The sequence below is a fragment of the Drosophila miranda genome (assembly GCF_003369915.1).
Source record: "Drosophila miranda strain MSH22 chromosome Y unlocalized genomic scaffold, D.miranda_PacBio2.1 Contig_Y2_pilon, whole genome shotgun sequence".
In the NCBI taxonomy this organism is placed as follows: Eukaryota; Metazoa; Arthropoda; class Insecta; order Diptera; family Drosophilidae; genus Drosophila; species Drosophila miranda.
The window spans coordinates 14,662,004-14,685,338 of NW_022881614.1; the positions used below are offsets into that span (position 1 = coordinate 14,662,004).

The following is a 23,335-nucleotide window of genomic DNA, read 5'->3' on the forward strand; positions in this document are numbered from 1 at the left end:
TAATACATGGTTGTACTGTGCGAACCGATGATAAAATACTAGTACCTCATCACAGTATTCAAACAGAAAGCTACGAGCCAATTTCATCCTTTTATATAAGTAATATAAGTAAAATACCAAAAATTGTTTGGAACCCATTAACAGTACCATTAATTAACCATACAAAAGAAATGGATAAGTTAAGAAACGAAATAAAATTGTTGAAAGAAGGTCATCATGACTTAAAAGGACTTAAGTTCCATCAGGTTTCTGGACATGCGGCCTTGATTATCGGAATCATAATAATGATAATATTAATAATCTATGCCATAAGAAGAATTAAAGTAGCACGAAGACTGCAAACGATAGCACTTCCCTACCCACTATAATTGACTGTAAATGATTATCTGTACTTGTAATTATAGCTATAAAGAAAATGTACACAAAAAGGTTCACAAGAATCAAAATACAAAACAATGCCACTTTCGGCCCTTTGCAGAATGTTCAAACATGAACATATTATCGTCAATACAATGCCACTTTCGGCCCCTTGCAGAATGTTTAAACATAAATAGATTATTGTACACATTCACTCATGTAACAACACCGATCTCTAAAGAAATCACATAAAGTAGACAAGTTATGGCTGCACGGGTGTAAACAGAGATCTGTAACCCATTAATACGACAACAAAACACAAGTGGAGCAAAAACTTAACAAATGCGGTCCTAAAATAAAACTAATGTAAGCATGTACTCAAATAGACACCCTCAGTAAAGTGTATCTTCTGCGTAGGTCTAACGATAATCATAGACTACCAAATTGTACCTCCTACCTCATTGTCAAATCACATATAAGGCTCTGATTTTAAGAATAAAATTTAGTTTGAATTTACAACTCAACTCGCAAATGTCTAGACTTTTCTTTTAAGGTCTTAACACTTCTGTGGATCCGCTTCGCTCCGATCCACACACTTTTCACACGACTCCACGTCCCGAGAGTGCTTTGATCTACATATGTATCTATCCCACCAGTCCCTCCCCGCACCTGGAGAGCTGGAGAACACAGGAAGTGCAATGCATTTCTTTGCCTTGCGGCGAAGGGAATTGCTCACACACCTGTCATGCAGCCAGTCTACAGTCTTTCGTCTCTCGAGTCTCACGGAACGATTAAATGATTCTAATGAAAGTTCTAATATGCTGCTGCTCTGATGCTCAACCTTTAGCATTTTTGCGTCTTCTCTTCCGTTGACAATTAAAGCGGAAAGGGGGTCGGTTTGGATCGGGTACTTGAGCAAACATGTGGCAGGCAGGCAGGCTAACAGCAAATGAACGAACGAACGAACGCCTTCATTGGAAAAATGCAAAGGCGATGACGAGTTGTTGACTTGCCCCGAGTTGTGTGTTAGTGGGGGAAAGAGATAATGACAGCAGCAGCAAAAGCAGCAACAGAAACCGACCACAAAACGAGTCGAGTCTGCAGAATTCTCGCCTTAGCCAGACTCTAGCTCGGAGACTCGCGAGACCTGGACCCGGGGCGGACGGGGCAGACAGACGGCAGGCAGAAATCTCTGTGCGAACCCGAGCTCTGGCCACAGCTGTGCCGTAGATCTCCTTATATAACTACTCGCGGGGTGGCCAGAGGGGGCTCTGTGCTCTGTGGTTGGGGCTTCGATTTGCTTCGAACGAAAGTGAAGTGAAGCCTGTGTTTCCCCTGACACCCGCCCCTCCCCCCACTTGGCCACATGTGAGTAATCCTAGAAAACGAAAATTGGCAAACAAATGAGCATGTGGCAGCTCTGGAGCTCTGTAGCTCTGGAGATCGGGGAAGGCGCTGCTGAGCACTGAGCACTGAACTGCTGCTCTCTTTCGGGTGGTGCAGGGGGTGGGGTTGGGCACGGTGTCGTGTAATGGGAGGCAGGTGAAATTGGGCACGGCGGGGCACTTTAGTTAGTCGTGCGTTAAGCTGCATGCAGATTCGTTGTGTTGTGTGCTTCTGTGGTGCAGCACACACGAAAGTGGTTTCCAACTTAATTGGCGTTAAATTATAATTATGATTAAGTGGGGGCCAGTGGGGTGGGTGAGGGGGCAGGGCGACGTCTACGTGTAGCAGTAAAAGCGAATTCTTTGATTTCTCGCTGAAATGAAGAACGAAGCTGAGATGACGAATTCTTTCATCCATTGCCATATGCCAAGCTATGCTGCTACGTGCCGGAGAGACTCCACCCCACCCCTGCAACACCCAAGCCCCCCCCAAAGACGTTGGCCAAAAGGCCAAAGAGGGGGAAAGGGAGGCAGTGGGGAAAGTGTTGTGGGGGGCTCAAAACTGCGTATGTTTGTTGTTGTTGTTCGGAGCAGAGCCCAGCCGATTAGCTGCTTGCCAAATAGCACCTAATTCTTGGCCCTCAGCCGCTTATTTTGTTTGTTACTTATGTCTATGTCACTCATTTGTTTGTTAAAGCTTTGCGCTTGCTTGCCCTGCTAAACGCTCTCTGCCAGCTCGCTCTTCGCTATCTCCGCTTTGCGTCTGCCTACCGACGTCGGCCGAGCGAAGCTGCGCCTATCGATTGGAGCGGCAATGTAAAGGGCAGGCAAGCCACACTTGCAATTTGGATGTCACGCATTAAAGACCATTTCGTAATTTTATTTCTGCGCCGAGTTTTATTTAATTCGAAATAATTAGTCGGCCGATTGGGGATAAAAAACATTATCTCCACATAAAATTTGGTGACCCCGACGTGATCTCTGAGTTGCAGTGTCAATTAATAATCATTCGCGATCGACATTCGTTAGCCCTAGCAAATTTTCGGCGGTTAAGCACAATTCGGTGCTAAAACACACTTACATACACCTACATACACGCATTGCTGGCTAATAATTTCTCTGTCGCGACAATTCGGTCAGTGCAGTGCGGTAGGCAGTGCAGCGAACTCACTAATACACACAAGCGGAGTACAAAGCGGAATCGGACAGCTCGCACAGCCGCACAGCTAAAGGCATTAGCTGTAATCCCTTTGCTTTCGGTTCCCACGTTTATACGTATACAGGGTGTCTTTTTCGGTCGTGCTGAGTGACTCTTTTAAAACCTCAACATGGCAGCACCTGAGCCTACCAATGTCGCGAACGCAGCAATGCCGAGTGATGTAGATTTCTACAAGCACAAGGCCGAGTCCATCGCGCGCCAACTAAAGGCCATGGATCGCTTTCTCACCAAGGAAGAGCTTGCCGAGTTAGATGAGGCAGAACTTCAAGCTCGCTTAGAGCAAATCGAGCGAATGAATGCGGATTTCGATGCCGCTCAAACGAGCCTTGAAAGGCTGGATTTCCTGCAGTTAGCCCATGATGCCCGGCTGGACTTTTCGAATGTTTATGTCAAGGTTAGGTCCAGGCTGTCGCGGGAGTTGATGGCTGCTCGCACGGTAAATGTTGCCAATTCAACGGCTCGGCATACTCTCGAGGGGAATTCGTCGTTGTTCGCCTATAATAGTATAGGCCGTTCTCGAATGCCCGAGTTGCAGCTTCCGCGATTCGGGGGAACTACATGGATTGGCCAGAATTCGACTCGATGTTCTCGACAATGGTGCACAAACACCATCGTATACCAATCATCGAAAAATTCCAATATCTTCGTGGATCTAGATGGTGCTGCGCTGGATACGATTCGTTCCTTGGAACTTTCTGAGGAGAATTACGACAAGGCGTTGAATTTACTAATGTTGCGATTCGATAATAAACTGTTACATTTTCAGGCACACGTCAAGGCTATTTTCGGGCTGCAAGGGGTGCAGAAGGGCTCGGCTATCGGCTTGCGCGCGCTCAGCGATAAAATCAATTCGCACTTGCGTGCACTTCAGACCTTGGCGACCCCGCAGGAGATTTCCGATGGGTTGCTGATCTTCATCATAGGCACGAAATTGGACCACAAGACCAAGGAGAAATGGGAAGAGAACTTGCCGACGTCAGGATTGCCTCGGTGGTCAAGCATGGCCTCATTCTTGGAAGCAAGATGTCGGATGCTGGAAAATTTGGGATCGGCTATGGTAACAATTCCTAGCCAGCAGGTGGGAGAAAGTAAACCTAGCACCCTAATCACCTCCATTAACGATCATAATAGCTCAACATGCAAGTATTGCAAATCCTCCGATCACTACATATCCCGATGCCAGGCATTTATAGATCTCCCTGTTTTTTCTCGATACAAGGAGGTGAAGAAGCGCCATTTATGTCTAAACTGCCTCAACAAAGGCCATTCATTGCAACGCTGCAAGTCAGGGGCATGTAGAAATTGCCAAGCCAAGCATCACACACTGCTCCACATGCAGTCGGGCGCTGACGCTGAGTTGCCGTCGCCGAGCACGGAATCGACCCAGCATGATCCTGCAAGTGCCCTAGTAGCAAGCAAATATATTAGCCCTCCCCCCTCGAGTCAAAAATCTCTGCCTAGCCAAAACGTGCTGCTAGCTACTGCAATCGTCCATGTAACAGATCGTTATGGAGCACTTATCCCATGTCGTGCCATTTTGGATTCTGCATCACAGGCAAACTTTGTAACATCTAGACTTGCTGATCAGTTGCAGTTGGATCATCGCTCGTCTTATGTTCACATCTCTGGAATCGGAGATTCCATTCTACCTTCGAGCAAGTCTGTACATATAGTTGTACAATCCCAGGACGCAAGCTATCGAGCTTCCTTCGCTGCAATTGTCACCAACTCAATTACGGAAATGCAGCCTAACTTCGGCGTAGACGCAAAGGATTGGCCAATGCCGAATAATCTAAAACTAGCTGATCCTAATTTCTCCAAGCCCCACCGTATCGATCTGTTGATAGGTTCTGGTTTGTTCTTCGATTTAATGTGCGTCGGACAGATTCGACTATCAGCACAATTGCCAACATTGCAGGAGACTAAACTTGGTTGGATAGTATCAGGAAGCATTGATAGCTCGGAGAATAAGCGTGCAGCTTTAACCGCTTTTGAAAATTCCTCGTGCATCTCTATTGACGATTTTCGACCCACAACGCTGGAGTACCAAAACTTAGAGCAGCAATGCAGGAAGCAGCTGCTCGAGTGCCAGGTGCAAGTGGAAAAACTGCGATCGGAGAATCAGGAACTGCAGCGCGAACTAAAGCTGCACGCTTATTCTCCGAGCTATCAATGCTTCCTGATACTATCCAACCAAGTTTAGTCTCCTGCAATGTTGGCAATTGTGCTGATAGTCGAATCTGTCCGACGCACATTAAATCGAAGAACAAACCAGAACCTATCAACAGATCGATACGTTGGGGCTTGGAGTAATTAGGTTCAGGTAGTTTTAGATTATTCGGCATTGGCCAATCCTTTGCGTCTACGCCGAAGTTAGGCTGCATTTCCGTAATTGAGTTGGTGACAATTGCAGAGAAAGAAGCTAGATAGCTTGCGTCCTGGGAGTGTACAACTATATGTACAGACTTGCTCGAAGGTAGAATGGAATCTCCGATTCCAGAGATGTGAACATAAGACGAGCGATGATCCAACTGCAACTGATCAGCAAGTCTAGATGTTACAAAGTTTGCCTGTGATGCAGAATCCAAAATGGCACGACATGGGATAAGTGCTCCATAACGATCTGTTACATGGACGAGGGCAGTAGGTAGCAACACGTTCTGGCTAGGCTGAGATTTCTGGATCGAGGGGGGAGGGCTAGAACTTTTCCATATATTAAAAACCTACATATCCACGCTAAATGAAATTCAACTTTCAACAATTTCTACATTGCCAAATTTCCTACCATTCTATGCAATTACAGAGGTTCCCGATGATCAAGACGTAATCACGACAAGCCGCCTTCGTAAAGAAGCGCCGATTGCTGCGTTCGACGATCATCCCAGCGTAGCCGCCAGCTGCGCCCAAGCAAGCATCTTCAAGAGGGCCGTTGGAAAAATAGCGGTTCTGCCCCTTCAGGATGGATCTGTTGAAAGCCTTTGCCTTCCAACGGGGGGTGAATGTTCGGAGCAGAACCCAGCCGATTAGCTGCTTGCCAAATAGCACCTTATTCTTGGCCCTCAGCCGCTTATTTTGTTTGTTACTTATGTCTATGTCACTCATTTGTTTGTTAAAGCTTTGCGCTTGCTTGCCCTGCTAAACGCTCTCTGCCAGCTCGCTCTTCGCTATCTCCGCTTTGCGTCTGCCTACCGACGTCGGCCGAGCGAAGCTGCGCTTAGCGATCGGAGCGGCAATGTAAAGGGCAGGCAAGCCACACTTGCAATTTGGATGTCACGCATTAAAGAACATATCTTAATTTTATTTCTGCGCCGAGTTTTATTTAATTCGAAATAATTAGTCGGCCGATTGGGGATAAAAAACATTATCTCCACAGTTGTCATGCCCCCAATGGATTTATCTTTGACCGTTGCTGATTCTGTTGTTGTTGTTGTTGTTTCTGTATTATGTTGTGTTGCATGTTGTTGTTGCTGTTGTGTTGCTGTTGTTGCTGCAGGTAATGATGTATGTTGCTGTAGAGATGCTGTTTATGTGGATGTTGCTGCTGCTGATGATGATGATGGGATTGTTCTAATTGATAACGACATGGAACAGGCTAGTCTCGATGGGCCAGCCTTAGAAGGGTAGGAGCAGGAAGTGGAAGTGGAGGAGGAGGCGGATGAAGTGGCGCAACTCGAGGAAGAAGTGGGGCAGAAGGTAGAAGCAGCCGGCGGGTTAGAGTTCGTTGAATTGGAGGGGAAACGCATTTGCGTAGAGTGGAAAATAAAACCGACGACGAGGAGGAGGACGAAGCACTGGAATGGGATGTTGATGCTGATGTGGATGTGGATGGAGTGGCTATCGTGTGTGCTGCAACTGGGGCAGATGTGGCTGATGGTGGCTGTACATACAACGTCTGATCCTGGACGGATCGCTGGTGTTGTTGGTAGGGCGCTTCGTAGATGGGTGCGGCGCCCCTGTCGGCCTTCGGCAGCTGCAGGACGAGCTGCTCGTGCTCGTGGTAGGCCGACCGCTGGCGCAAGAGCAGCTCCTGCTCCTGCTCCTGCTCCTGCTGCTGCTGCTGCTGCTGCTGGTAGTGGTGGTACATGGGGTGGCGGTAGTCGAGCAGATCCAGCTCCTGCAGCTCCTCGATGCTGTAGTACTCGGACAGGCCCTTGACGCGGTGCAGGCTCTGGCTGCGACGAATCAACTCCCCGGCGGGCTGTGTGGCAGCCCCGGGTGCCGGCACGGGGGCACCCTTCGGGGTCTGGAACTCACACATGCCGCCGGCGGGGCCGGAGGACTGGTGGTAGGCCAGGATGGGGCCCGAGGAGGCCACCACGGCATTGGGTTTCTTGCTGCTGAACGAGGTCTTGGCATAGAGTTTCTTCATGGCCATTAACTGTTGGCTAATATTTGCAGAGGCGACAGACACGCACAAAGCTGGGATCCCACGATCCCACACACACACGCGCGCACACACACAGACACAGAAAAACACTCGGAAACCGCCGACCGACGATCAACGATCAGCTATCAAAGATCTCAGATATATCCAATTTATGTTTGTCTAGGCTCCGCTGCCTCTTCCCACTCGGGTCTTGGATCTGTTGGTGTCTGCGGTCGGTGTCTCTGCTCTCGTGCCACGTCCGATCCAACTGAAACCGCGATTGAGATTGAGATTGAGACTGCGGCTCGAAACGAAACTAAACGGCTCTGGCATTCGACTCGCACCAGTCGGAGGCCAAGACAACTCTCTGGCCCCGACGACGAGTCTCACGCTCACTGTCCCGCCCAGCCAATGGCCAACAGAGAGAGCAAGAGAGCGAGAGCGTATGCGAGCAGAAGAGAGAGAATGGATGGATGGATGATTGGAGAGCGAGGCGGTAGTCGCTCTGTTTGAGCACTTTGAATCCGTCTAAAAGGCAAATAATTACTCTTCAAAGTCAATAAAATAATGAGAAATGATGAGATAATGGCGGATGAGTGATGAGCGACCCAGAGAGATGGCCAGGTAGTGGAGCAGATCGCTTAGTCAACAGAGGCTGCAACATGCCTCACGGGCTTCATACCAGAGGCAGTGTCTGGCAAGGCAAGTATTATCCCAGAAGATCTCCCAAACAGATCTAGAGGCAAAGTACAAGCACATTCGAGAGATAGAAAGACTATCTTTGAGGTTTATCCTTGGGTTTCTACCAGATCAGGCTACGAACAGTTCCATAGTCTCTTCGAAAGGGTATACGAAAAGCGTCCCAGAGCGAAGCTGGCGGGCAATCTTTTGTTTAGACAGCGACAACTTCTCATGACCGTCAGTCCGTCAATCTGTTAGTCACTTGGTCATTCGTTCAGTTAGTCAGCTGGTGGATTCATTCGTTTGTCCGCCAGTGCGATAATTACTTAAGAAACGAGCTCAATAATTTATATTTCTCCCTCGAGTGACTATTACAAGTATTTTTTATTCCTTCCTCCTCCCTCTCTTGCTCTTCGCTGCCTCTCTCAACTGTTCTTTGGCGGCGGAAAGCGCAGAGAGGCGCAGAGGGGTAGAGGGGTGTAGGGGTAGAGGCGGTGCACAGCTTGTGGCATGCTATGAAAAATTCATATAAAACTGTAAATCCCGCGACTGTGTGCTCCGGTCTGGAGAGGTCTTGAGCTTCAGATCTGTTTCAGAGTTTCAGAGCTCCAGCGTTGAGGCTTTCGGCTTTTTGCCCCTCAACTTCTCGTCTCAGTTCTTGAATGTAATTTCCAATTAACATTGTTGTTGTTGCCCCGATTATCGTATTGCTTTAATGGCTTTGTCAGAATGGTTGCCCCTCAGCCCCGCTCCGCCTTCGGTCTAGGGTCTGGGCCTAAGCGTGTGCCGCGGCTTAAATGATTTGGCAACTAAATTTGGCAAATCTCTTGTCTGATATTTTGGTAATACCATTTCCATTGGTTGTGTGTCTGGGAGGGCGGGGTGTAGACCCGCAGGCAGACAAGCGACAAAGCAAACAAAAGGCCCCACATGTGAGCAATCACCGCACAGAAAGTAGGTTGCCAGGCGGAGGGGCAGGGCGGGGCAAGGCGCGGAGTCAGCCAGGAGATGGAAACAGTTTACTCCAGGCAAACAGCCAGAAGGGGGTAACGGAACGGAATCAATATCTAATATCACTGCACGAAGGAGCGCTTCCTGCTGCCGCTGGCAGCTCCATCATATCCCTTCGACGACAAGAGATTGCGATTTGGGTCACCCTCTCGCCACACTCACACACAGGTGATGAGTGGATGAATGGCAGGATGAATGGATGAGTGGTGCTGTGGTGCAGTCAGCTAATTGGAATCGACTTGAATCATGGCACTCTGGCACTCTCAAGCTTAAAGCTGCAGCTAATCTCTGAGTCTGTCCAACACACAAATAACATACTCCGACACTCTATTTGGGTTCTGTTTTTGATTCCCCCCTTAGACTCCCAGACAAAGTTCTTTGCCGCACTCAAAACCGAATCGATTAATGCACTCGATAAGAGCCTCCAATTAATGGTTTGAAGCAATTAGAGAGGGAATCTCTCTCCCATCCAAACAAAGCACTTTCCACAGCCCCCTATCCGTTCTAACGAGTACCTTGATGGTCCCTCTCCGAGCAGCTCCGATCCGTGGTCCGTGGGACAAATGTTACCCATCGAGCGGCGCAATTGGAACTGGCACTGTAACTGGCACTGGGCACCGCATGCACATTACGGGCCGCGAAATACGATAGAACAGACCACGGAATACGAGGAAGCCAGCCCCTGGACGCTGCTGAAACGCTGAAATTAAGTTTATAGCGCGGGCCGGATTTCCTTGGAGACATCAAAATAATGACACGCACAAAGAAAAAGCTGGCTGCGTTTTTGCTTATTCACAATTCAGTTACCACCAGTGGGGAGGGGTGGATGGGGTGGTCTGGGGTGGTCTGGGGGGGCACTGTTTTAGCCCTGACTAAGCAAAAAGACATCGGATCGGATGGGAGAGCTCCCCAAATGGAAGGCCGCACCCCGCTTTAGACCAAACAAACAAATTATGGGGATTAATAAAATATAAAAAAATCGGACGGAAGGAAGGAAGGAAGGAGTCGCCGTCGCCCACCATCCATCACGCTCCCCTGGGTGCGGGCTTTCGCATAAATTCTGGGGCAAATGAGCCACAAAAAGGTTGAAAGTTGACCCATAAATTTCGTGAAAAATGGAGCCAAGACCCGTTAAGGTGGGAAAGTGATGGAGACGGAGGAGGAGGAATCTGTGAATTGAATTCAATTTGAATGGGATTCATAATTGAAATGTCCTTCACGAGCGATTGACGTGAATGAATCTCTAAATGAATGGGGAGTGGGATGGACGGGGGGTAGAAAAAGTATCTATTGATTGCCAAAGTCGGGGAATGTAAACTTACGTCATTTCAATTTGGTTTCTTCTGTGGCTGAGGCTATCGTTTTAGTAGTTGCTTCTCTCCCTTGCTCTCTCTCTCTCTCTCTAAAGGTAGGGGATCCCAGATCCCGTTCCACGTAGCTCTGTACCGTTCCTCTCGCTGGGCTGGGCTGGAGTGTCGGTTCCTCGTGCGGCTGCCTTCTACTCTGGAACACTGAGATCTGCGGAAGAGAGGAGCAAGTGTCGGAGAGGATACAGTGGCAGTCTGGCACAGTCGAGTGTCGTCTCATAAATCAACTGCAGGCAGGCGCGCACGTGTGAGTATCCAGCAGATAGTTTATCCACACACACGCACACAGTCTGCAAAATGTTGTCCAATTTCCGCTAGAGGTGACATCAAAGGAGCATAGAAGCCCACACTCTTTTTTTGCTGGTTTTTTCTGTTTGGATTAATATGAATTGATATTGGCCAAATCGTTTTGGCCACACGTCGCACACACACACACATACATCTACATAGATACATTTTTGATGAGGCATTTTGCGTAATGAACAAACCAACTTCTGTGGAGAGAGGTCGATGGAGGTCAACAAATTCTCTGAGAATCTAATAAACTTCAATCCCCTTTGGTTCTGGCTCTGGCTCTGCCTCTGGCTGCATCGATAAATCGATGGATTGGAACCTTGGAAAATACTGCTAGCCGCCAGCAGGATGGATCATCAATTAACCATCGACGTGCTGGGCGGCAGTGAAAGCTTCGACTCTGAATTAATCATTCGCGAAACGAAAGCAGAAAGCCCGAGGCGCGGAACAATCAAACTGTGGAATAGAACCAGAACGAGAATCCCCAGTTCCACCACCCTCTGGGACTGGTGACTGGAGGGGGAGCTTTTTAATTTTTCTTTCTTTCGGGACAGTGACAAAAGATGGTTCCATAATAGAAGACCACAGAATGGAAGAACAGAGGGAAGGGGGTGGGGCGCCAAAAGGTAGAAAATTTACATGACAAATGTGGTGGCCAAATGGGAGAAGTGGGGAAGACGGGAAGAGGGCGGGAATCAGGTCAGAGCTCTCTAGAGAAGATCTAGGTGAGCCTCGAAGCAGCCTCCTTTGCAGCCCACCCAGCGGCCACGCCCCGCGGCAGCAGCTTCTGCTTCTGCTTTTCTCCTAAGAATGTTGACCTAGTTTGACCCACTCCCTGCCCCCTGCCCCCACCCCCACTCTGCTTGCGTCAGTTTCATAGAACCTTCGCTGGTGGCACGCACTTGCTCAACTATTTTTTTTGGAGCCGGAAGTAGTCTTGGTGCAACATTGCAACGTCTTGGTTTGAGCAACGGCAGGGGGATGGAGTGGCACTGCGAGGGTTGCTCGTTAATTGGAAATGGGAAATGGTCCTACCATTGCGAGGGACTAGCGTGGGGGGGGGGGGAGGGGTGTCCTGTTAGTGGGATAACATTTGGCGAGTTAATTTCGGATATTCCTTGTGTTGTCTGTTGTGCAAGCAAAAGCCATTGAAGGACATGCACCCGCTGGGCGGGGGAGGGACCCACATGTACCGCTTCCTCCTCCTCCTCCTCCTCCTTGTCGTCCTGCAGCTACAGGGTTAGCCAATTACCCAAAAAATACACTTGAAAAAACAAAAACACTGAGCAACAGACCAGCAGAGCGGCAGAGAGAGAAAATTAAAAACAAGTGAAATATTTCGCACTCTCCCAAAAAGGGGAGGACGGAAAGACCAACGAGAGAGGCACGGCACAGAGGGGTGGATTTGGGACAACTACCCCGCTGGAAAGGACTCGCTCTCGCTCTCTCTCTATCAAAGTCGCGGTGGGGAAGAGGCTACGAGTGTGTACACTCTGTCCGGGATCAGGGATCTACTGTGGTGCAAAAATGACAAAATGCAAGTTCAAATTTCGACATTTAGCCCAGAACCGAAGGGCACCAGCGAATTCGCCGCAAGGGTGGCGACAGGCAGTTCCGGGAACGGACGACCATGGGATCCGTACTGCGGGATTCCTTGCGGTACGCAAGTCTTTCCCTGGAATTTCCCTGGGCTCGCGATGATGTCAGACAGTGGGGGTTAGGAGTTGACTCAGCCCCCGACCCGGCCATCCCCCGCCTCCACACCACTCCCCTCATTTGCGTGATACCAACGATTTGTCAGGGGAAAAAACAACCGCTTTTTCCTAGTCACGGGATGGCGAAGGGCCTTTCCGGTGAGTCAAGTCAGTCCCAGCCACAGCTCCACCTACAGCCAGCCTCAGTTGCACCTCATAAAATTCCAAACAAATCCTCATTAAGTCCGGCTCCCTTTCCATTTGTCTTCTTGCCACTCGCTTTATGCGGTAATTTCTGTTGTGTGCCTCCCCTGCTCCACCCGGCACGCCAGCTCTGTTCTGCTGGCGCCCCAGGCGAGGCCCAATGGAGGTGCTGGTAACTGGTTTTGGGGCCAGGCTCTTGTCTCTCGCTTGGAACTGGTACTCGGACGGGTGCACTTGTTGGCCCCCTTCGAAATGTGCCTCAATTTGGCTGCGTATTTGGGTCGAACAAGTACTCCGCGGCGCGTCAGAAGTCTCCCGACTGCGACTGGAAAAAGATCTAATTGATCGATTTGGCAAGAGAAGATGCGATAATCGATCGATGGGATGAACGACTGAACGACTGAATGGTTGGGTGGATGGATGTGGAGATGTGTGGCATAGATGGGAAGCTGTACCCGTTGACCTGAATGCCACTGCGAGGCGAATGAAACTCCCAGGCATATCGGAGAAAAGAGCTGACCAAGCGGCAAGCCATTATGATGATCTTCTCATGGTTTTGGCTTCTCTGTCTTTGCCTTTGCCTTTAGCTGCAAATTAGTAAATGTATCTACAAGATTATAATTTGCCAAAGCTCTTTGGCTCTTTCAACATTTTGTGGGTCACTGACTTTTGATTGTGGGCGTGGCTGTGTTTCTTTTCTGCTCCTCCATCGTATCGTATCTTTCGTGTTTCTTGGCTTTTCGGAGTGGAAGAAACTCCGATAATTATTGAATAATGTGTCAATTGTTAGTGCGGAGTGGCGGAGAATGGTATTGTATTTGTATTTGTATTGTAGATTCCTCTACGGACTGATAAAAAATAGAGCCAGACCAGACCAGACAGAACCAGCAGAACAGAATGTGAAACATTTCTCACTACAAAAGGCGAAGAGCTCTATTAAATTATTACACTGCTGTACCAGGGGAAGGGGGGCAGACAGCGGGGATCCCTGTGACAATGCAACGGCCCCTCCCTCCCGCCTTCCATCCGCCACAATCCGATGCGGCGGGCGACACAAAGTTCAAGTGAGGAGCGTCATAAAAATATCATAATCATAAGATAATCTAATGGGAGGGAGGGGGTGGGGGCCGAAATAGAGAGGGGGAGAAATGCAGTTGCAAGTCACAGCAATTGAGCGAGAAATAACAATAGAAGGGAGGTGGAGAGAGGAGAGCGGGGGGGCACAAAAAAGAGTTCAAGTTACAAAAAGTACAGGTCCAATGCAAGGCACATTCCACCGGAAGGTAGGGCCAGTGCAGGAGAGCAGCCAAACAGAGCGAGGGCCACTCACCTGCCACGTAATACACCTTGGAGGCAGTGCAGGAGAGAAAAAGGGAAGATAGAGAGAGGGAGCGCCACCTGTGGGGACCTCACATCTCGCTCCCTCTCCCGCTCCCTCTCCCTCTCTACCGTTCCGTTTCCAGGAAAACGAAGCTTGAAACTGAAGGAAGAAACAAAAAGTTTCTTTTGTGGAAGCTTTTGGCTGAATAGAAAAATAAATTCCATTCCATTTAGTTGTTTCTGTTTCTGGTGCTGGAAACTTCAGACCGGCGAGCACCCCCTCCCCACAGACAGGAAGCACTTCAAGTGCTTTCAATTCCATTGGGCAAAGTGCGAAGGCTGTAAAGAGAGAGAGAGCGAGACAGAGAGAGGGTCGCTGGATTGACTTTGGAATCAGCTTTGCGGCTGGCTGTCGCAATTCGGATACGGATTTCGTATCTCCAGGGTAGCTGCCAGTCGGGTCGCGTAGATCGCACGCCATTCCCAGGGCCAAGTGTGGGCCTAATCTCGGTCAAGGGGGGAAAGCCTTCGCAGCGAGGTCCCCGGACGATAGAGCGAGACCCGCTTCGGGGGTTTTCGGTGTCAATGCTGCACCGAATCGGAGTCTGATCTTGCCACACGTCCCAACAACCCTTCCACGAATTTTGATTGCTGCGCACTTCGATCCAACGATTCAACGTTCATCCACTCTGCACATTTTCACGATCAATTTTCACGTCGCAATTTGCCTGGAAAGCCCAAAAAAGAGCAGCCAGAACTTCTTGTTTTCAATGTTTTATTCGTTCCCAGAATAGAGGCTAAAAATACTACAATACCCATATGTTTATGGTTTAAATGGAAATGCTTTTGGCCAAATATATGACTTACGGGGAAATGGCAGGGCGGCAGAGCTTTCCCGTTCTCTCCGAAGACTCTCTTAGGATAATCCCAAATTAGCTGCAGACATCATAATTTCGTTTTAATCTTTTAATCTTCAACTCTGGGGAATTATATGGCTCCGGATATCTGAGGCACTGCATCTGCCGGTGGTTCGAGGACAGAGCGGGAGGCGGCGGGACGGGTATGGGACCAAGCCAAGACAAGCGTTAGACCGTGAAGTGGTAAGAAGCACACACCACTCGTAAAAGCAGGCGAGGTGGGAGGAAGAGGCGGCGCAGGGGTGATGGTGGGGGCTAGGTTCGTGTTTTCAACGTTTCTGCTTCGGTTTTCTGTGATTGTTTGTGGCAGGGAATATCTAGGCCGTAAAAAATGGTTAAACGCCAGAGCAATTACCAGGCCAACAACTTGGGAAGACCGTGGTTGAGAGAAGCTTGAGAGACAACTGAATCCGAAGGATGTTGCATCGAGCAGCTGCAGGCAAAGGCATCCCCTGGGCTGCTCTTCTCTCACATTTCTTGGCCTGCATTCTGGCTTCCTCTTCCACATGGTTCCCTGCTTCCCTGCTCCCCCGTTGTGGAGGGGCGTCAAGACAATGCCACCGAAACGCCTCAAATGTTGCCCACTTAAGCGAAATTTCATTTCTGCCGCCACCAGTTCTGCTTATCTGTGCAGTTCTTTGCGTTTCAGTTGTATCTACAATTTATGCTGTTTATATGTATGTGTGTATGTATTATCACAAACACACACACAAAGAACTATTGAATGTTCATGTTTAATCTGAGTCGGTGGCGGCTTTTCCTCGTTGCGATTTCTGAGTGCAGCAGACGATGCCCAGAGCAGTCCCCACTATTACAGGGTAGATCCATCCTCCCTCTGCCGGTCGGCACACGCTCCATGTGACTCACTTTTCGCCAATTTTCAGTCCGAATAGAATCAAATCAAATCATTTTCTCAATTGAGGAAGAACCCAGCAGAGGCAGAGAGGAAGATCCCAAACAGAAATATAAACAATAACAAATTATTGAATCAACAAGCGGAGATTGAAAGAAAAGATATTAATTAGTTGGGATAGGGGGAAGGAGATTGTGTGAATGGGTGGAGAGGGAGGGGGGTTCTGTGCTGTAATAGAATTGTTTATCGAAAAATGGCAATGCTGAATGCTGTTGTTGTTGTTGTTGTTGTTGTTGTTGCAGTTGCTCCAGTTGGGGCCCAGTAATGGAACCATTAGGCCGCAGAAGTGTGCCATCAGCAGGGGAGCCATTTCCTCGCTTTCTCAAGTAGGAAGGAAGCTAGCGGTAACGGAGCGACAGAGAGTGCATGATGTCTCAAGATTCTCCTTCCCCCCCCTCATGATGGTCCCGCATCGCCATATATCACACTGAATCCACATCCATGCGCGCCAAAGCTGTCTGCTGCGACACTCCGCTCACGGTAGTCACAGACGGAGTGACGGAGCAGGTTTATGATTCAGATTTTCGACTCTTTTTCCACGCGTAGTTTTTGTGTGGTGCATCAACGAGAAATACCTGGAATTTCTGAATAAAACACCGATTCCTGCGTACCCCATCACCTCCTACGAAATGTAGTCATCGTAAAACTGCCAAAAGCGTAATGTAAACAACAAAAGCGAGGGGGGCAGGCAGGGCGTAGGGTGTCCTATCTACTGTCTGTCTCTCTCTCTGGCACACATATCCGTATGCTATGCTGATAAAATGAAATGGAATGGAAATGGAGCAACAAATTTGTGTGTTTGCTATTAACGAAAGCGAATCATACAGCGACTGAAGGGGGGAGAAGGTGGTGGTGGTGGGAGAGGGACATGTGTGTTTTTGGTTTTGATTTGCTTTGGTTTGGGTTTTATCTTATCTTGAGACGTCCCCAATTGCAGCTGTTGATGGGAGCGAGAGGGAGAGGCTGATGGTGATGGCAGGGGGAGCTGTAGCTGGAACTAGAACTGGAACTGGGCTAACGGTGTTCAAATAACTGTGTCGTCACACCCAAGAAATGGCTACCGACATTCGCCGGCTGGCTCTCTTTCGGTCTGTTCTCTCTCTCTGTCTCTCTCTCTCTCTGTTTTCCCCTGTTCTAATGGAACAATTACGAAATGCTCGTTGCATGCAACCATGTGGCAGATTCTGTGCTTCTGGTTTGGCCCGCGGAAACGCCAGACGTAGGCTGCCGACCAGAAGATGGATGGAGGGCAAGTAGGTAGCCACAGTAGGGTACGCGAAGAAGAGACATGGCGAATGCAAATTTTGTAGCGTCCATCGTTCGGGCCATTGTCCGTTTCAATTGTAACTCGGATTTTTCGTCTATTTCTGAACGGGTTTTTGTTTTGGCCCTATATATTGTCTGTGTGTGTGTGTGTGTGTGTGTATATCAGTGGCGGGTCTTTGGCCCGCTTCATTTGGCAGCAAAAAGCGAACAAAAAATAAAACAAGAAATGAGTCATGGAAATTGGCTGCCATTTCATGGGCTCAGGCCTTGGCTGGAATCGTTGCTGTTGCAACATTTAAATGTCAATGCACCATCGGCTGTGGCTGTGCTATGGCAGCGGCAAAAAGAAGCCGCAGTTTGGAGCTGAAGCTGGGTCTGGGGTCTGGGGCCTGGGCATAAATTAAAGTTCAAACAAACATAAAAGAGGAAGAAAATGAGGCTGCCCCACCCGCACATGCTGCGCATCTTTCGCTCTCTGCCCCCCCGTCCCACCCTCTGGCACACACACACACAGAATTAAGAAGGGGAAGAACCAGTAGCCATCAGACGCAAGAGTGAATGCAGATGCTCTGTAAAGCTAGACACAACAAGCAGGGGAAGAATAACAACACCGAAAAAGGAAGAGAGAGCAGGCTAGAAGGAAGAGTAACATGAGAGTAACAATTAAAGCACAGCCTCCTCTGCCGTCGCCCCCCCCCCCCCCCCCCACAAACAAAATGTGCAGGGAAACAGGTTTTGCGGCAGGCAGCAGAGCGACAGCTGTTCGAAGCCAAGCTGCCAGCAGAGGGAACCGAAACTGGACCGAACCGAAGAGCAAACATTTCACTAATTTGCAAAACTCTAAGCATAAGAAAAAGCATAAATTATTAGGCTAGAAACTGCACTCTATCCACACACACACACACAGACGCATGCGAGGTGCGCAAAAAAGGGCGTGTTTGTATGGAAAGAAGAAGCAGAAGAGGAGAGGAAGAAGCAGAAAAGGGAGCAGGGTATGGCCAGGGAAGATGAACCAGCAGCAGCAGCAGCCGCCGCCACCGCTGTCGCCGCCGGAGCAAAAAGCGGAAGTCATAGGCGCAAAGAGGAAGGGAAAAAATAGTAAAACAAAACATGCGCAGAAAGTAGAGTGGAGTTTTTGATTGGATTGGCTGATAGGAGAGGAGAGAAGTGGAGAGCAGGAACAGAACTGCAGAGTTATAAATAAATGTTGCAAAAAGAAAACTTACCACAGCATTTTGGTTAATTCCGTTTCCACAGCGAAAATGCGTTGGTATTGGTGCGTGGCGGCGTCTGCTCGGCCTCTTCGTCTCACCCTCTCACTCTATAACTCGCTGGCTCGCTCGCTCTCCACCCACAAGAAAGAGAAATGCGTCTCTGCTTGGCAGAGGGAAACTTGATTCTTACACTCTCTGCGGTAATTAAGAAAATGTTTAATTTTAATTTTAATTAAATTACGTTTTCTCCTTTTCAAGGAGTAGAGACACGAAATTTTGTTCTGCCCTCTCTTTTACCCGAACGCTGGGCAGAAAGCGAAAGGGAGTTTCGTTTTGGGTATATTTAGATCTTTTTAGCACGGAGAGTTTTAATTCAGGTTAATAATACTAACTCTGCTGGAGAGCGGCACCAACACCACACACAAAACACTCATACACTAATACACCACTGTCGTTGGTTGTATGCGCCTTTTTGCGAGAGGAGGATGTTTTGGTGGAACGACGCCTCGGAGTTTAGCACTAAAATCTAACTCTAATATTCACTGAAAACGCATCCACATTATGTTATCCCCCACGCGACACACTCTTCTCCTTTCCTCACACTCCACACTCACAGCTATTCAATTGTTGCAAAGACATTTTTCCGCGATGGCAGTTAAGGCGGCCTTTTCAATTTTCAATTCGGAAAAAATCGACGTATTGTTGGTGTGACCGCGGGCTTTTCGATGAAATATACCCTCAGGAATATACCGTCTCATTTGAAAAATATACCGTAAATATACTGACAAATTAAAGTTATATTTTACATATTCCTCGTTTTTGATATTCCGTGGAATATTATTAGCTATATAGAACATTTAACCATGCCATCATAATTTTATACGATTGATTAATCAATTTTCTACTTAACTGGCCTATTCGAAATAGTTGCATTTATTGGATTTTGCGTAAAAAGAGGTTTTAGCGAAATAAGTCAAACAAAAAACAAGTAGCGAAATAGGTCAATCAGAACAAACGAAAAAGGAAATTGCTAAATTTTGATATTCCATTGAATAACGCTGACTAACTAAATCTCTCAGCAATGCCCACATAATTTTATCCAATTGATGAATAAATTTTCTAGAAGATTGGATAGTTTTTAATAATTGATTTTAATGTATTTATTGTAAAAAAAAGGTAAAAAAGAAAAAGTTAAACAGAAAAAGAGTCGATATATTGAGTGTAAGCAGTATATAGGAATTTGTATACCCTATTTTGTTAATTTTATATGAAAGTATAAATATTGATATGAAGATAAAACGTAACTAATAAAGACCTTTTCTCAAATTGACATTTCTTAGACATATTAATGATACCTGATACCTATTCTTGGTCCCTACAAGAAGACAATAAGCTTTAAAATATCGTTGAAATAATGAAAATAATATTATGTAAGATATGAATATTAGTTTATAAGATTTGAATATTAGTTTAAGATTTACTCATCGATAGTATTATAAGAAATACCAATGAACTCGATATATCGATACTTGTCCTCGACAAGTATCGATATGCCAACACACATTCATTCGAATACGACGATCAAGAAAGAAGAACATATAATAAAACCGTGCTATTAAAAGTTTACATATCAGGGGTGGGGTTTGCCCAAAAAAAAACTCTGTGATGAACTATGCAGACATAAGAGCGAAAACCAAAAGTGAACTTAGCGACATATTCCGTGGGCAAAACGTATATTTTGATCAAGATGCCAACATACACCAATTACGTACAGCAGTACGAAAAAGACACCTAGCACATTGTTATTTGGAATACCCCAGAAAGGAGCCGTTGTGGATGAATTAACCGAATACCTAGAGGAGAAGTTAGCGTCAGAACTTAGAGAGTTGGAAACTATAAGAGAAATAGCAAGTGAGAACATACGGTTGTAGCAGAAAAGAAATGAGAAGATGTATGCCCATAAACATAGAGTATGAACCTGGTGACTATGTAGCAGTCCGGCATGTGGACACAACACCGGGGATCAATAAGAAGTTCGCACCAAAGTATCGAGGACCGTACAGGATCAATAGAGTATTGGATAATGATCGTTATGAGGTTGTCGACATTGAGGACTGTCAGTTGACGCAAATGCCATCCCGAAGTATACTAGAACCAGCAAGGCTTAAACCCTGGGTAGAGTGTAAGGATAAAACCATGGTCTCATGTTGTTAATCGATGAAATAGTATGTTAAGTAAGACAATACCGAATAAGAAATGTTTAACCAACTGTATGTCTTAGTGTGTAGATCGTGGGCGATCTGTAGTCAGGTTGCCCGAATGTAAGATATGAATATTAGTTTATAAGATTTGAATATTAGTTTAAGATTTACTCATCGATAGTATTATAAGAAATACCAATGTACTCGATAAGTATCGATATGCCAACACACATTCATTCGAATACGACGATCAAGAAAGAAGAACATATAATAAAACCGTGCTATTAAAAGTTTACAATTAAATAATATTGAATTATATTAAAATATATTGAAAATAAATGTTTTTGCCTGTGAAGATAAACATATTCTCAATTCTATAACATCCATTTCCCCAAGGGTATGTGTGCATGGAATTAGCAACATTTGTGTATGGAATGAGACTCATTGTTGCAATAGCGAAACTGCGGCGAATCGGGTATTGCCTATATTTCAAGCTATATAGATTTGCCCACTTAGCTTTATCATAGATAAATGCATTTTCTACAAGATTGCTTCTTTTAAATACTAAATACTAAAATACGGTTTTCAAGTAAATGTTGCCGCAACAGTGTGTATGGAATGCGCAACATTGTGTATGGAATGGGACTCATTGTTGCTAAAGCGAACTGCGTCGAACTGCGGCGACCTGAGGCGAACTGAGGAGAAATCAAATTAGATTTAAAAAACGACCAATTCTTTGTTCCGTTGAATAATACTATCTATATGGAACATTTAGCCATGCCCACTCAATTTTGTACGATTGATGAATCAATTCTATACATGATTGGCCTATTCGAAATACATGCTTTTATTGGATTTCTATGTAACGTTGAAAATGAAATTTAATGGGTTGATGAAATCGACAAAATATACCATTGTATACCGATATACCAAAAATATACCGTCGGTTCAATTTTGACCTAAAAAAATACCGAAAAGTATTAAAAATACCAGAAAAAGTCACCCTGGTTTGCGGCCCGAAGAGTTGTGCAGTGTGACCGCGGACTTTTCGATAAAATATACCCTTAGGAATATACCAAAATATACCCCATTATATTCAAAATATACTATACATACACCGATGAAAAACGAACCTTACCCAGCACTAATCTTGTGAAAATACTAGTCGCAGTACTCATAGCGTGACCCTTTTCCAAGAAAAAAAGGCGCCAATTTAAAATAAAATATTGAGAAATATATAATAATTAACTAACAAAATGCAATTAAAGCTACTTCAACTTCGCATTGGGTTATCACCCGCCAGTAGAGCTACCATCTTTCTCTTCTTCTTTCTCTTCTTCTTTTTCCTTCTGGCAGGATTGCGGTTGTTGCTATTCAGCTCATAATTTCGAACGGCAAACTTTTTGTCAGATGCTACTGGCATGCGAACGGTAGGACTATCATCGGACTGAGCTGCTGAAGATGGCGTTGGCTGCGACTTCAGATTGAGCTGCGTATCGGCGACGGGCTCTAGGCGAGCGGCTGCTGCTGGGGCTGCCTCGAACCACTTTGCCTTTGGAAAGGGCCGCTTTCTGGCCATCAGATGCTGGAGGTGCTCACGCCACACCTTTTCCTGCAGTCTGAGCTCCTCCTCACGAGAGGCAGCCAAGTCTGCCAATCTCTCCTTGGTGCTCGCCGGTCGAATGCCAAAGAAGAAGCCACGATGCAGCTTCGACTGGGTCAAGGACGGCTGGGTAGGTCTGTCCAGTCGCTCGCCGGTCTTTGTTTTCTTCTTCGGAATGGGGCCTTTGCCTTTCCGCTGGGACTGGTGACGGGGGCAGATGTCTGGCGATTGGCTGAGCACCTCCATTTCCAGGTAGTTCAAGTTCTTGAGGATGGAAAGGGCATGCTGCTTCAAGGCCAGGATCCTTTTCTCGATGCTCGTGGCTGAGGAAGTACTAAGCTTCTTTGGCTTCTTCTTGCCCTTCCTGTGCTTGCACTTCAGCCTGGACGGCGGCGCCAACGGTTTGGGAGAGGACATCTTGGTGTGGCGGGTTGTGGGTGGCCGAAAAGTTGTTGCCGGACAGGTGCTTGGCCGAGGCGCTACTAGGGAAGATGGCAGTGGCTTCTGGCACTTGGTTTTAGAGGGTAAATGGATTTTTCCATTTAAGGGTTTTGCAGGAGCAATTTTTACCAAAGAAGGTTTTGCAGAGGGATATAGGGGGAGGAACACAGTCTTAGCGCCCTTGCCCTGTTCTTTCTGGATATTTATCATTCGGTCAAAAGCTAGATCGGCAGCAGCATTCTGGAAAGCCTCCATTTGGCGGTGACGCTGCTCGAGCTGCTGCGAGCTCTCGTCCTTCTCATTGAAATTCTTCATCACCGGCCCCGTAATCAAGTCGTCGATTTCCTGGTTCCCTCGTGCTCCATCTAACACTTCATTTTCGTGGAAACGGTTTAGCCAGTCTTTCAGCTTGTTATTTTTCTGTTCCTTCTGCAGCTGTTGGGCTGGGTTCGGCTTGAGGCCCCAGATGTATCCCTTGTCCAGTACTTTTGCATCACCGAATTGATCGAATTCTTCCAAGAGCTCGGGGTCCGCTACTGGTTTTTTGAAATCCAATGGCAAAGGATCAAGCCATTCGTCTTTATCTGGCCGTCGTTTTTGCCATATCCCTGAAGCTCCATTTTCAACATTGCGTCCGTAACTGGCAGACACTTGTCGCAGATTTGCCACAATCATTACCATTACCATTAGTGGAACTCTGACGTTGATGTGGCCCCGACTCCGCATTACCATGTTTGTACGCACCACATCTCTTCGGATTTCAGAATTTAATCAAGTTCAAATGACAACTTGAACAAAGTAAAGCTGATCAAACAGGTTTTTCATTTTCGATCTCTCGAAAAATTGTTTGAAATGAATGAATGAAAATTCATTTCAAACAAT

General features: G+C 47.0%; 2 protein-coding genes across 5 annotated transcripts in view; both read right to left on the minus strand.

The window, feature by feature from the left end:
* The window catches only part of LOC117192633 (protein enabled-like), a 56,204-nt gene extending 37,288 nt beyond the window's left edge, over positions 1–18,916 (minus strand). The window contains exons 1-3 of one of the 4 annotated variants that reach the window (XM_033397359.1): positions 18,823–18,916; positions 18,221–18,403; positions 10,342–10,537 (exon numbers count right to left, since the gene is read on the minus strand). In XM_033397359.1, coding sequence (XP_033253250.1) covers positions 10,342–10,346 — 5 coding nt within the window. In that variant the 5' untranslated portion in view covers positions 10,347–10,537; positions 18,221–18,403; positions 18,823–18,916. The other 3 variants (XM_033397357.1, XM_033397358.1, XM_033397360.1) reach the window with 3 other exon arrangements.
* A 2,727-nt stretch (positions 18,917–21,643) lies between these two features.
* Positions 21,644–23,253, minus strand: LOC117194159. The gene has a single exon (XM_033398815.1). It carries the CDS (start codon positions 23,183–23,185, stop codon positions 21,683–21,685), a length of 1,503 nt encoding a protein of 500 aa, XP_033254706.1. The 5' UTR covers positions 23,186–23,253; the 3' UTR covers positions 21,644–21,682.
* Positions 23,254–23,335: the final 82 nt, after the last annotated feature.

Coding starts and splice junctions, on each gene's coding strand:
- LOC117194159 (XM_033398815.1), bottom strand. CDS start 23,185: ATGGTAATGCGGAGTCGGGGCCACATCAACGTCAGAGTTCCACTAATG.